Genomic DNA, 13,103 nt, shown 5'->3' on the forward strand with positions numbered 1-13,103 from the left:
AACATGGTATGGAACTGGTAAACATAAGCAAAGCAAAAACATGAAATACTTTCAGTACAGGCCTGTTATGGTTATATCACAAAGGAATCTGTTTGACACAGACTTTGGGACGTTTTTCATATGAAAAGATGTGGAATCTGTAAAATGGAAACCATTACACTGTGAATTTGTTCTGAATGTGGCATAAAGTTATATAAATGCTAGCTCTACAAGACTTGTGTCTGACACCCCTGGACTAAAAGGAAACAACATGCTTTAAAATAAAACCTGTCCCTCATAGACAGCTGTCTTTTTAATCCGCCTCATTCCCTTTCTCCTGCAAACTTTCAATACAAATGCTAGAAACTCACTATGAAGACGATGAAGTCGAGCAGCAAAACGAGAGGCACTCCACCAAAGCTCACGTCCATCAGCACCGTGTTCTGGGTGGCACTGAAGCAACTGTTTGAGTGCATAGTGCTATTTTCCACCAGCAAGGTGAAACGCTTCCACCACGGTGAAGCCATATGCACAACTGAAAAGAAGAATGATGCTTTAGAATTAGGCTAGCATAACATGATATTGCATAACATGGTATGGAAAAAAAAAAAGTGTATAATAATAATAAAAAAAAATGTCTTGTAAAAGTATTCATCCCCCTTGGTTTTTATCCTATTTTGTCGCATTACGGGGGGCACATTTAGAGTTTGCCCAACAGCATGTGGCAGAAACACCATGTGTGGCACAAACCCAACACTTCCCATTACCCTCAGCATGCCAATGAAGCATGGTGGTGGCAGAATCATGCTGTGAGGATGTTTTTCATCTGCAGGGACAGGAAAGCTGGTCAGGACTGAAGGAAAGATGAATGGCGCTAAATACAGGGCAATTCTGGAGGAAAACCTGGTTTGAGTTGGCTAGAGGTTTGAGACTGGGACGAAGGTTCACATTTTAGCAGGACAATGGCCCTAAACATACTGCTAAAGCTACACTGGAGTGGTTTAAAGGGAAACATTTAAACATGTCTTGGAATGGCATAGTCAAAGCCCAGACCTCACTCCAATCAAGAATCTGTGGCACAACTTGAAGATTGCTGTACACCAACACAACCCATCTAACTTGAAGGAGTTGGAGCAGTGTTGGCTTGGGGAATGGGCAACAATCCCAGTGGCTAGATGTGCTAAGCTAATAGAGACATACCCCAAGAGACTTGCAGCTGTAATTGCAGCAAAAGGTGGCTCTACAAAATATTGACTTTGGGGGATGAATACCTATGCACACTCCAAATTTCTGGGGGGGGGGGGGGCCATCTTAATTATTGTTTGTGTCACAATAAATAAAAAATTTTTTTGCACCTTTCAAGTGGTAGGCATGTTGTGTAAATCAAAATGGTGCTAACCCCCCAAAAGTCCATTTTATTTCAAGCTTGAAATGTGACAAAACAGGGTAAACACCAAGAGGATGAATACTTTTGCACAACACTGTAATAACAACAACAACAACAACAACAACAATAGCGAAACTCCCCACATGCTAAGCGCAGAGACCAAAGCTCCATACTTAAAAGAACACATCGACCTGATTTTTGATGGCTTTTGCAACTGTATAATATCCATATGAAAGACATGTGTACCACCACAGGGAACCCGATTGTAAATGCAAGGCAACGTCTCTCAAACACTTGCCCACCAGGCAACGAAATTTGTATCTTTATTTACAGAAGATAGATGGGTTTTTAATCCAGCGCTTATTTTTAATTTGCTTTTTTTTTTTAAAAAGATAACATAGGATTATTTACTAACACTGTAGCAGCCCTTGGCATTAAGAACAGCAGCAGAGAATCTCTGACAGGTGTGTGTTTTATTCCTCTTGAACATGAGTATAGCATTGAACACTGAAAAATCAAACACCATACACCGAACACCATGAAAACCAAAGAAAACAAACAAACAAAAATTAATGTAACATGGTTATAAACAAACAATTTTGCAAAGTAATATTTACAGACTATGCTCTGAATGTTACACACCTTGCTCTGCTCAACTAAGGGAGCAAGCCTCTACCAGTCAGTCAAATGTGCACCATTAGCCTCTGCACTCAAAGTCGTATGCTAAACCACAGTTCAACCAATGCACCGAACACACTCAATAAACAACACACAAAGTTACACTGTGCATGAATATCAGGATGACAGACAGCAGACTTTAGAACATATCATGCGAAACCTCTGATGGAGGCACACGGTGAATATAAACACATCAGCAAGTGTCTGGGCTAACAGCTCTGCCCATAATGTAATGAGTGATGGCTCTGGCCACTGCTTACACATTTTACACTCAACAGGAGCTCTGCTTTTAGGCAGTGCCTAAAAGCACTGCCTAACCACTTGTGTGTTTTTATATACAGGTAGTCGTCGACTTACGACTGCGTTTGGTTACGACTGACCGGTCGTAAACCGATCTGGTCGTAAGTCGGCCTATGATAAATGAACGTAAGTATATTGTGATGTGTAATGATATTGTAATCATCTTAAAGTCTTATTTTATCAACATTTTCTTATTTCATTACCTTGGCTCATTATTTGGTTTAAGTCAAACACTGCGTACTCAGGGGTGAAAGTAACTTTTATTTCTTGCCGGTATATTATTTAGTGCGTGCGCCGAAAAATACACCTAATTATTTATTATTGTCTACTTATCAAGCATTCACTAGGACTTCTTATCACTCAGTAGTACTAGTATAGTACTTTATCACACTATCACTCTTTCATCCACCTGTCTCAGTTTTTGATTATAAATAAATTGCAAACACATCATTTCAACAACTCAATCATTTTAATTACTTTTTTTTTAAGCTGAACAGTTGAAAACTAACTTTTCATTTTGGACATTGGACACAGAACAGTGTAACAGAACAGAAAAGTGAAAGTTACTTTGATTACCAGCTGCGCACGTGATATAGCACAAGATCTGGTTAAGCCGTATGCGCGGTGTAGCTCGCTCGTTGTTTGTCCAGTGAAACACTGCACACATAAGAGAAGAGGCTGGATGCAGTGTTGCCAGATTGGGTGGTTTTAAGTGCATTTTGGCGGGTTTTGAACATATTTTGGGCTGGAAACCGTCAGCAGTATCTGGCAACACTGGCTGGATGCTGGGCGCTGCCGGGAGCTGGGGCGGAAACTGTCGTACACTCAGCTGGGAAACACTTGCCAGTCATAACCAGACAGTCGTAAAGTCGATCGGTCGTAAGTCACATAGGTAGTAAGTCGACGACTACCTGTATATATAAAAAATTCAATGATGTAAGATAGCAGAACTAGTACAAGTATTGAATTATTTGGTTAGGGAAAACAGCTGGGATATTTACAGTGAAGGGTGAACAACTATTCAGAAAGTATAACTGTTCTAGATATAAATACAGCAAAAATTGTTCTAGTCTCTAATTGCCCCACTGTCATTATTAAAAAAAAAAAAAAGGGGGGGGGGGGGGAAGAAAAGCTTGCCAGGCCAAGGAACAAAACTAGGAGAGCTGCACTGAAAAAAAAAAAAAAAAAAAAAAAATATCTTAGCAAGTGAAAATATCTTAACAGTTGAAACGATTTAGCATTTCCTATTAGAACACAAGACACCAATTCTAAGATTATTAAAACTAGTTTGTAACCACAGATTGCAACCAACTTATTCCAAGATGTTTTGTCAAGTAAAAATATCTGTGCATGCAGCAAGGTAATTTCACTAGTATTAAATAATTTTCTCCTCAAATTCAGTTTTCAAATTTTTTCAATGTGTGTTCACAGTTTGGCATACTCGCTCTCTCTGCTATCAATCATAGTGACATTGTCATGTCTATGACTGGCATCTGAGTTCATGCATGTACAACCCCGATTCCAAAAAAGTTGGGACAAAGTACAAATTGTAAATAAAAATGGAATGCAATGATGTGGAAGTTTCAAAATTCCACATTTTATTCAGAATAGAACATAGATGACATATCAAATGTTTAAACTGAGAAAATGTATCATTTAAAAAGAAAAATTAGGTGATTTTAAATTTCATGACAACAACACATCTCAAAAAAGTTGGGACAAGGCCATGTTTACCACTGTGAGACATCCCCTTTTCTCTTTACAACAGTCTGTAAACGTCTGGGGACTGAGGAGACAAGTTGCTCAAGTTTAAGGATAGGAATGTTAACCCATTCTTGTCTAATGTAGGATTCTAGTTGCTCAACTGTCTTAGGTCTTTTTTGTCGTATCTTCCGTTTTATGATGCGCCAAATGTTTTCTATGGGTGAAAGATCTGGACTGCAGGCTGGCCAGTTCAGTACCCGGACCCTTCTTCTACGCAGCCATGATGCTGTAATTGATGCAGTATGTGGTTTGGCATTATCATGTTGGAAAATGCAAGGTCTTCCCTGAAAGAGACATCATCTGGATGGGAGCATATGTTGCTCTAGAACCTAGATATACCTTTCAGCATTGATGGTGTCTTTCCTGATGTGTAAGCTGCCCATGCCACACGCACTAATGCAACCCCATACCATCAGAGATGCAGGCTTCTGAACTGAGCGCTGATAACAACTTGGGTCGTCCTTCTCCTCTTCAGTCCGAATGACACGGCGTCCCTGATTTCCATAAAGAACTTCAAATTTTGATTCGTCTGACCACAGAACAGTTTTCCACTTTGCCACAGTCCATTTTAAATGAGCCTTGGCCCAGAGAAGACGTCTGCGCTTCTGGATCATGTTTAGATGCGGCTTCTTCTTTGAACTATAGAGTTTTAGCTGGCAACGGCAGATGGTGCGATGAATTGTGTTCACAGATAATGTTCTTTGGAAATATTCCTGAGCCCATTTTGTGATTTCCAATACAGAAGCATGCCTGTATGTGATGCAGTGCTGTCTAAGGGCCCGAAGATCACGGGCACCCAGTATGGTTTTCTGGCCTTGACCCTTAGGCACAGAGATTCTTCCAGGTTCTCTGAATCTTTTGATGATATTATGCACTGTAGATGATATGTTCAAACTCTTTACAATTTTACACTGTCGAACTCCTTTCTGATATTGCTCCACTATTTGTCGGCGCAGAATTAGGGGGATTGGTGATCCTCTTCCCGTCTTTACTTCTGAGAGCCGCTGCCACTCCAAGATGCTCTTTTTATACCCAGTCATGTTAATGACCTATTGCCAATTGACCTAATGAGTTGCAATTTGGTCCTCCAGCTGTTCCTTTTTTGTACCTTTGACTTTTCCAGCCTCTTATTGCCCTTGTCCCAACTTTGAGATGTGTTGCTGTCATAAAATTTCAAATGAGCCAATATTTGGCATGAAATTTCAAAATGTCTCACTTTCGACATTGGATATGTTGTCTATGTTCTATTGTGAATACAATATCAGTTTTTGAGATTTGTAAATTATTGTATTCCATTTTTATTTACAATTTGTACTTTGTCCCAACTTTTTTGGAATCGGGGTTGTAGAACTGGGTGGATAGCGCTTTCCTCTGAGTGTGTCTTGCTGCCTCTGACGACACGTGAACAGCAGTTTGAAAAAATGCGGTCGGCTGTTTCATGTGCCTCAGAGGACGCACATGATAGCCATCATCATGTTAGGTAGCAGTCATGTGCTAGGGAAGGCTGTGACTAAATTAGTGAGAAAATCAGTGAAAAATCCCAAGAAAAACCCATGTTGACATTGTTTGAGAAGATTTCGTGTCACAAGTAGAAATCATATTGAAAGTGACAGAGCTTCCTAACATTCTCATTATTAAACAACAGTTGACTGGAAAAAGCTACAGAGGCATAGCATAAACCTTCCCTGTCAGTACAACTGTTTCAATAACATGCAAGTTAATAATATGACAATTCACAGAACCACAACTAAATCATCCCCAGACAGTTGCACCACAAAAGATTTCAAAAACACACGATCAGACTAATGATAAGGAAGGTAAGAGTCACTGGAAAAAGAGTTGCTGGACGACTTGAAAGCAGAAGGAACACACTCACGCAGAGAACAATTAGCAATGAACGACAACGCAAGAGTCTCCTACACCTCACGCAAAACTCTTTTGTTAAAAAACAAGCACAACGATGCATATCAAAAATATGCACACAAGCCTTTAGACAAATCAGAACTCTTCTGGAACAAAAGACAAAACAAAAATAAATTGTCTTTGGTAATAATTCAACTTTTCATGTTTCAAGAAAGAAGCATTGCGTTCATAATCCCATGAACATCATACCCACAGTGAAGCATGTAGGTTGGCGCATCATGGTATGGAGCTGTTTCTCAGATAATGGTACCATGGATTAAAGCAAAAAAAAAAAAAAATCTGACTGAAAAAAAAAAAAAGCTCCATGTCGTTGGCCCCTACCACGTCAGCGATGCGTCAAATTTTAAACGCCGTGTTGTCCATTATCCCCTAGGCCCCTACTTATAGTACATTTACATAATTTTAACAATGACTAAAGCTAAGGCAAGACTTGACCATTGTCATTACTGGCTATTCATGATGAAACATCAAGTTTTCAGCGCAAAGTGCAAATTTATTTCAACAATACTTTAGTAATGCACAACAGTGGTTAAGAGAAAAGTGCAAGTGCAGTCGAACTTGAACCATGCTTTCAAAAGAGTGGAACAGAAAGAAAAATAAGAAAATCTGTTGAAATAAAGCCAGGAAACAAGAAAAGTAAAGTGAAAGTTCACTTTTTCTGCTTCTTCGCAGTGAAGCCAAAGGCATCTAGTTTGGCAACACCTGATGCCTGTTTTTGTTTCTTTTTCCTTGGCACAGCAGCAGGAGCTTGCCATTATTGCCCATTTCATTTCGCCAAGCCCATCTCCACTTATTCTTTACCGTTTTGTCGATGTCTGACACATCTGTGCCTTCATTTAAAAAGAAGCTGGCAAAACCGAAAGTAATTTGACGCGCTCTAGTGATGGAAATCGAAGGGCCTATGTCCGGTGAAATATGGCCTTATATGCAGTACTCGAGTTGAGGGGGGATGTGGGGGGAGGCATCCCCCTTCTGAAATAAAAATCTCAAATCATCCCCCTTATAAAACGGCCATTCCCCCATCACATCCCTTGGGCCATTTTACCAATTAATGTGGAAATTAGCCTACTATTATTTTAACAAATATTACTATCATTTCAACATTGGAGGCTTTGCACAGTGATAGCCTACATGTAGCCGGATAAAAAAGACGCATATTTATTTATTCGGTTGCACCTCTCATTCACACCTATACGGAGGTTTCAGTCACTGAAAACAGCTACTTTTGCAAACTCTGGGCAGAGTGGAGATTTCTGAAAACTCCATCTTCAGACACTCGTGTAAATCGGGAAAACGAAGCAACAGTGGGCGAGAGGGCGTGCGCGAATATAATGAGTCATAGGTGTGAATCTTTCACCGAATGCCAATTGTCCCGGTTCTTCATGAAATCACACGCGCACGCACAAATTCATTCAGTTAACTTTCAAATAACTGTTCTTGTGCACTTGCGACACCGGAGCCACTTTCCTGAATTTTGAGCTTTGGAGTATTCGCTTCTTTATCTATTTAATCAATGAATTTGTCACATACATTAAATTACTAATGTAAAACATTAGTAGCCTATTTAAGCAATAGCTGTTTTCTCCACTGTTTTCCGACCTTTTGTGCTTAGTGAATGAGACACTTCATTACACTCCACTGACCGACATCCAATTCCGGACTTTTTTGAAAATGTAAAATATAGGCCTACGAGATGTTTTTTTGGCACTTAATTCGCGTTGCTCCTTCACTATTAATTTTTGAGACTGACGAGGCACTAAATACTGTGGAATTATTTTCTCCTTCCTATGAAGTTTGGCATCTTAAACAAGTGTCGGGAAATCTTGCAGCCCGACTCAGCAGCCTCCAATGTTTAAGCGAACTGCTGAAACCATAATGTTTAAAGATTACATCGTAGGCTAATCAAACCAAAGAAAAACACAGCCTTTCCAGAACATTGTCTGCCGAAGCCTGTTTAACCTAGAAAAGGCTTAATAGCATAGATCTTGCTGCGGCTTCAACAGGGCTGTTTAGATTTTTCACCTGATCGCCTTTCAATAGGCAAATATTATTATTATTATTATTATTATTATTATTATTATTATTACTACTACTACTACAATAGGCCTAGTATTAGTAGTAGGCAAGTAGTTGCCTAGTAGTAGGACAGCCAGATTGTTTCATCAGTGGAGCCGCCGTTAAAAGGAAACTGATGTGGAGCGCCGCGGCTCACCTCGGGGTGAATCGCGTCCCGAGGCGCAGGGCTGGCCCGCCCTGGCAGTGCTGGTTCGTTGGGGAGAGGGCAGAGGTCGCTGGCTGCCAAGTTTGGAGAGGCTGGGACCTCCCCTGGCCGAGTTATGAGTGTGCAAAGTCAGGCTGGAGCCACCGATAGAAACAAAACTCAAGCCGAGCACCGCGGCTCGCTGCCTACGCCGAGCCTCCCCAGGACTAGACAGTAGCGTAGGCTGCATTTATTTATTTAGGCCTATCTAGCGCAACAACTTATTCCTTTACATATACTCAAACATAGCACAAGAAAGGGTTCAACAACAGGCAATCACAGCAGCTTGGTGAAGTTCTAAATCACATCGGTGTCAGACCTATGGGCCTACCCCCCCTTTTTTTTTTCCTCGGATCTGCATCACTCTCATTATTGACCTTTAGCGCTCCCAGTTGGCGGAAATCCGTCGTAGCGACGGAAAACTCTAATCCATGTAGTACTGGTCAAAAAAACATGAAAGGAGCAATGACCTGGGATATATTAGAGGGAAATTTAATCTCACTATCCAAGAAACTGAACATGTGGTTCATGGAAGGATGTTTGAAAATGACACCAACCACAAACACACAGCCAAAATAATGCAAAACTAGTTCTTGTATGGTCTAGTTCATTTCTTGACCTTATTTTGGAGGATTTTGAAATTGTGAGTTCATCAAAGGGATCTTGGTTACCTTGGTGAATTGAAGCTGATTTGACAAGAGGAATGGGTCAAACTTGAACAATAAGTGTGCAAAAAAAACTTAATTACTTCTCATTCTAATCTCATTATCTCTAGCCGCTTTATCCTGTTCTACAGGGTCGCAGGCAAGCTGGAGCCTATCCCAGCTGACTACAGGCGAAAGGCGGGGTACACCCTGGACAAGTCGCCAGGTCATTACAGGGCTGACACAGACAACCATTCACACTCAAACCTATGGTCAATTTAGAGTCACCAGTTAACCTAACCTGCATGTCTTTGGACTGTGGGGGAAACCGGAGCACCCAGAGGAAACCCACGCGGACACGGGGAGAACATGCAAACTCCGCAGAGAAAAGCCCTCGCCGGCCACGGGGCTTGAACCTGGACCTTCTTGCTGTGAGGCGACAGCGCTAACCACTACACCACCGTGCCGCCCAAACTTAATTACTTCTTACTGTAAATGTCTCAAAGCTGTAACTGCCAACAGACAAACAACAAGCATGTCTTATGCTTACGCATACATACTTTGTACTTATAGATATTAATAAAAAGTCAAGACATTGTGTGTGTAAATTTGAAGTGGATATATGCACTGGAAGTGTGTTAAATAGCAAAAAAAAAAAAAAAGTGTACAAATACTAATTTTCCCTCACTGTATTTATGCAATACTTATTTAATTTTAAGATAATGCTTTCATGTCTTTTCGCCCGTAGTCAGCTGGGATAGGCTCCAGCTTGCCTGCGACCCTGTAGAAGGATAAAGCGGCTAGAGATAATGTGATGTGATGTGTGTGATGCTTTCATGTCTTAGGATGTTATTCTGAGTTAAGTGTGTGGCATGTAGTTGGATGTTAATACTGAACTAACTGCACATTGTATTCATTATTATTTATTTAGAGAGTTACATGGATGGCACGATATTTTTTACCAGATGATGAATGGTACCTGTTGGCTCTCTGTTCTCTACCAGGTAAAATGCATACTTTCCTTTCTGGCAGCTGGTTCTTTTCAGAGCATGACTACGATTATTCCTGATGCATGTGTCCTGATGCTTCAGTGCAACACTGACACACAAAGAAGCTTTCATAAAGTTTCCTATTACGCAGGTGGAAAAGCAGCACAGAAAAGCTGCATTCTTGGGACAGGGACTACTCATGAAAACCAATTCAATATAATAGGTTACTACAATATTTTTATTTCAATCCTCTTATTTATTATATAGTTGGAGCAATAATCCAATCTAAAGTATTAGAGTCCACTATTTTATTAATATATTCCCTTTGGTAATTAAAGACGAGTGCTTATTTTAAGTGCTCGTCTACAAAAATCTGTCAATCTTAGGGTGTGAACTACATGAACATCAATTCAATAATCTTTATGTACCACCCAGAAAATCAAACACCTCCTTAAAAGTACAAGTCTGATCACGAATCATATTTCCTACATAACTACTGACCAGTGATTGAATATACAAGTGAACGTCGTAGCACAAATTCAGAAATTCAGCCAAAAACGTCCCTGAGGCCCTCAATGGCAGGCTGAAGTACAATTTAATTTAAGCCCCGCCCATTCCCATGTTAGTGAATGGGAAAAGACCCAAACATATATTTTAAGGTACATGAATACAAATAATTTTCAGGAATTCAGTTGACCTTGATAAAGTGGGGCAAAAAAGTATTTAGTCAGCCACCAATTGTGCAAGTTCTCCCACTTACAAAGATGAGAGAAGCCTGTAATTTTCATCATAGGTACACTTCAACTATGAGAGACAGAATGGGGGGAAAGAATCCAGGAAATCACATTGTAGGATTTTTAATGAATTAATTGGTAAATTCCGCGGTAAAATAAGTATTTGGTCACCTACAAACAAGCAAGATTTCTGGCTCTCACAGACCTGTAACCTCTTCTTTAAGAGGCTCCCCTGTCCTCCACTCGTTACCTGTATTAATGGCACGTGTTTGAACTCGTTATCAGTATAAAAGACACCTGTCCACAACCTCAAACAGTCACACTCCAAACTCCACTATGGCCAAGACCAAAGAGCTGTCAAAGGACACCAGAAACAAAATTGTAGACCTGCACCAGGCTGGGAAGACTGAATCTGCAATAGGTAAGCAGTTTGGTGTGAAGAAATCAACTGTGGGAGCAATTATTAGAAAATGGAAGACATACAAGACCACTGATAATCTCTCTCGATCTGGGGCTCCACACAAGATCTCACCCCATGGGGTCAAAATGATCACAAGAACGGTGAGCAAAAATCCCAGAACCACACGGGGGGACCTAGTGAATGACCTGCAGAGAGCTGGGACCAAAGTAACAAAGGCTACCATCAGTAACACACTACGCCGCCAGGGACTCAAATCCTGCAGTGCCAGACGTGTCCCCCTGCTTAAGCCAGTACATGTCCAGGCCCGTCTGAAGTTTGCTAGAGAGCATTTGGATGATCCAGAAGAGGATTGAGAGAATGTCATATGGGCAGATGAAACCAAAATAGAACTTTTTGGTAAAAACTCAACTTGTCGTGTTTGGAGGAGAAAGAATGCTGAGTTGCATCCAAAGAACACCATACCCACTGTGAAGCATGGGGATGGAAACCTCATGCTTTGGGGCTGTTTTTCTGCAAAGGGACCAGGACAACTGATCCATGTAAAGGAAAGAATGAATGGGGCCATGTATCGTGAGATTTTGAGTGAAAACCTCCTTCCATCAGCAAGGACATTGAAGATGAAATGTGGCTGGGTCTTTCAGCATGACAATGATCCCAAACACACCGCCCGGGCAACGAAGGAGTAGCTTCGTAAGAAGCATTTCAAGGTCCTGGAGTGGCCTAGCCAGTCTCCAGATCTCAACCCCATAGAAAATCTTTGAACGGAGTTGAAAGTCTGTGTTGCCCAGCGACAGCCCCAAAACATCACTGCTCTAGAGGAGATCTGCATGGAGGAATGGGCCAAAATACCAGCAACAGTGTGTGAAAACCTTATGAAGACTTACAGAAAACATTTGACCTCTGTCACTGACAACAAAGGGTATATAACAAAGTATTGAGATGAACTTTTGTTATTGACCAAATACTTATTTTCCACCATAATTTGCAAATAAATTCTTTAAAAATCAGACAATGTGATTTTCTGGATTTTTTTTCTCATTTTGTCTCTCATAGTTGAGGTATACCGATGATGAAAATTACAGGCCTCTCATCTTTTTAAGTGGGAGAACTTGCACAATTGGTGACTGACTAAATACTTTTTTGCCCCACTGTATCCCCCCAAAGATTTTTCCTTACAGTAAATGTGTTTAATAGGAGCTATTTGATTACAATTAAAAGGGCATGATTGATAAGGTGATAGTCATTTTGGACATGACAGCCAAGCCTTATGAAAGAGCACGTACTCTCCAACACAACAGCAAAGCCATGTCTTGTCCTGCTGTACTCTGTCCTGACAGACCCTTAGCAGGGAGTTCTTTGCAGTTTTTCCAGCATGTTACTCAGCTTGATATCTTTGGCTAGCTTGTTATATTGATATTAAAACTAGTAAACTATAGCGAGTGAACGAAGTGATGGCATAAAGCAAGGCGGCAAGTAACACTAGCTAAATTTCAACTTACTATTGACTGCATGACCTTAGCTAACAGTCATGTGTGTATGATGGTCTGTGATGGACCAAGGTGTAGACCTATTTCCACATGATGACCAGTATTCCAAGGAGAGGCTCTGGATCCACAGTGATCATCACTCCATTTTTATGGTGGGATTCAAAAGTCTGAGAGTACTGCTGAAAATACTTCAATTTTGCATTCTTTTTCTAAATCAATGCAATACTTTTCACTATAAATTATATCATTGACAAAAAATGAGAAGTAGAATTTTTGAAATATTTACATGAATTTCAGAGTTTTAGTATTTGGTGCTTCTTCTTTTTTGCTTTAATGGCAGTGTGTACTCAAGCTGCATGGACTCCACAAGTTTGTGCAAAACCTCATGATCCAATTTAGATAAACTCCATCAGAATGTCATCTGTCACTCTGACATAATTATTCAAAATACTGAATAATTACAATATTTCAAAATTCTAGCCCTGTGATGACCTGGCGACTTGTCCAGGGTGTACCCCGCCTTTCGCCCGTAGTCAG

The 13,103-nt window shown here is 40.5% G+C and overlaps 1 protein-coding gene across 7 annotated transcripts in view; it reads right to left on the reverse strand.

The window, feature by feature from the left end:
• tmem63a (transmembrane protein 63A) overlaps positions 1-13,103 on the reverse strand; it is a 178,794-nt gene that overhangs the window by 70,701 nt on the left and 94,990 nt on the right. For all 7 annotated transcript variants that reach the window (XM_060902816.1, XM_060902817.1, XM_060902818.1 and 4 more), the window contains one exon: positions 351-514. In XM_060902816.1, the coding sequence (XP_060758799.1) occupies positions 351-506 (156 nt within the window). In that variant the 5' untranslated portion in view covers positions 507-514. The remainder of the gene's footprint in view (positions 1-350; positions 515-13,103) is intronic.

The sequence above is a fragment of the Neoarius graeffei genome, chromosome 21, assembly GCF_027579695.1.
Source record: "Neoarius graeffei isolate fNeoGra1 chromosome 21, fNeoGra1.pri, whole genome shotgun sequence".
Lineage (NCBI taxonomy): Eukaryota > Metazoa > Chordata > Actinopteri > Siluriformes > Ariidae > Neoarius > Neoarius graeffei.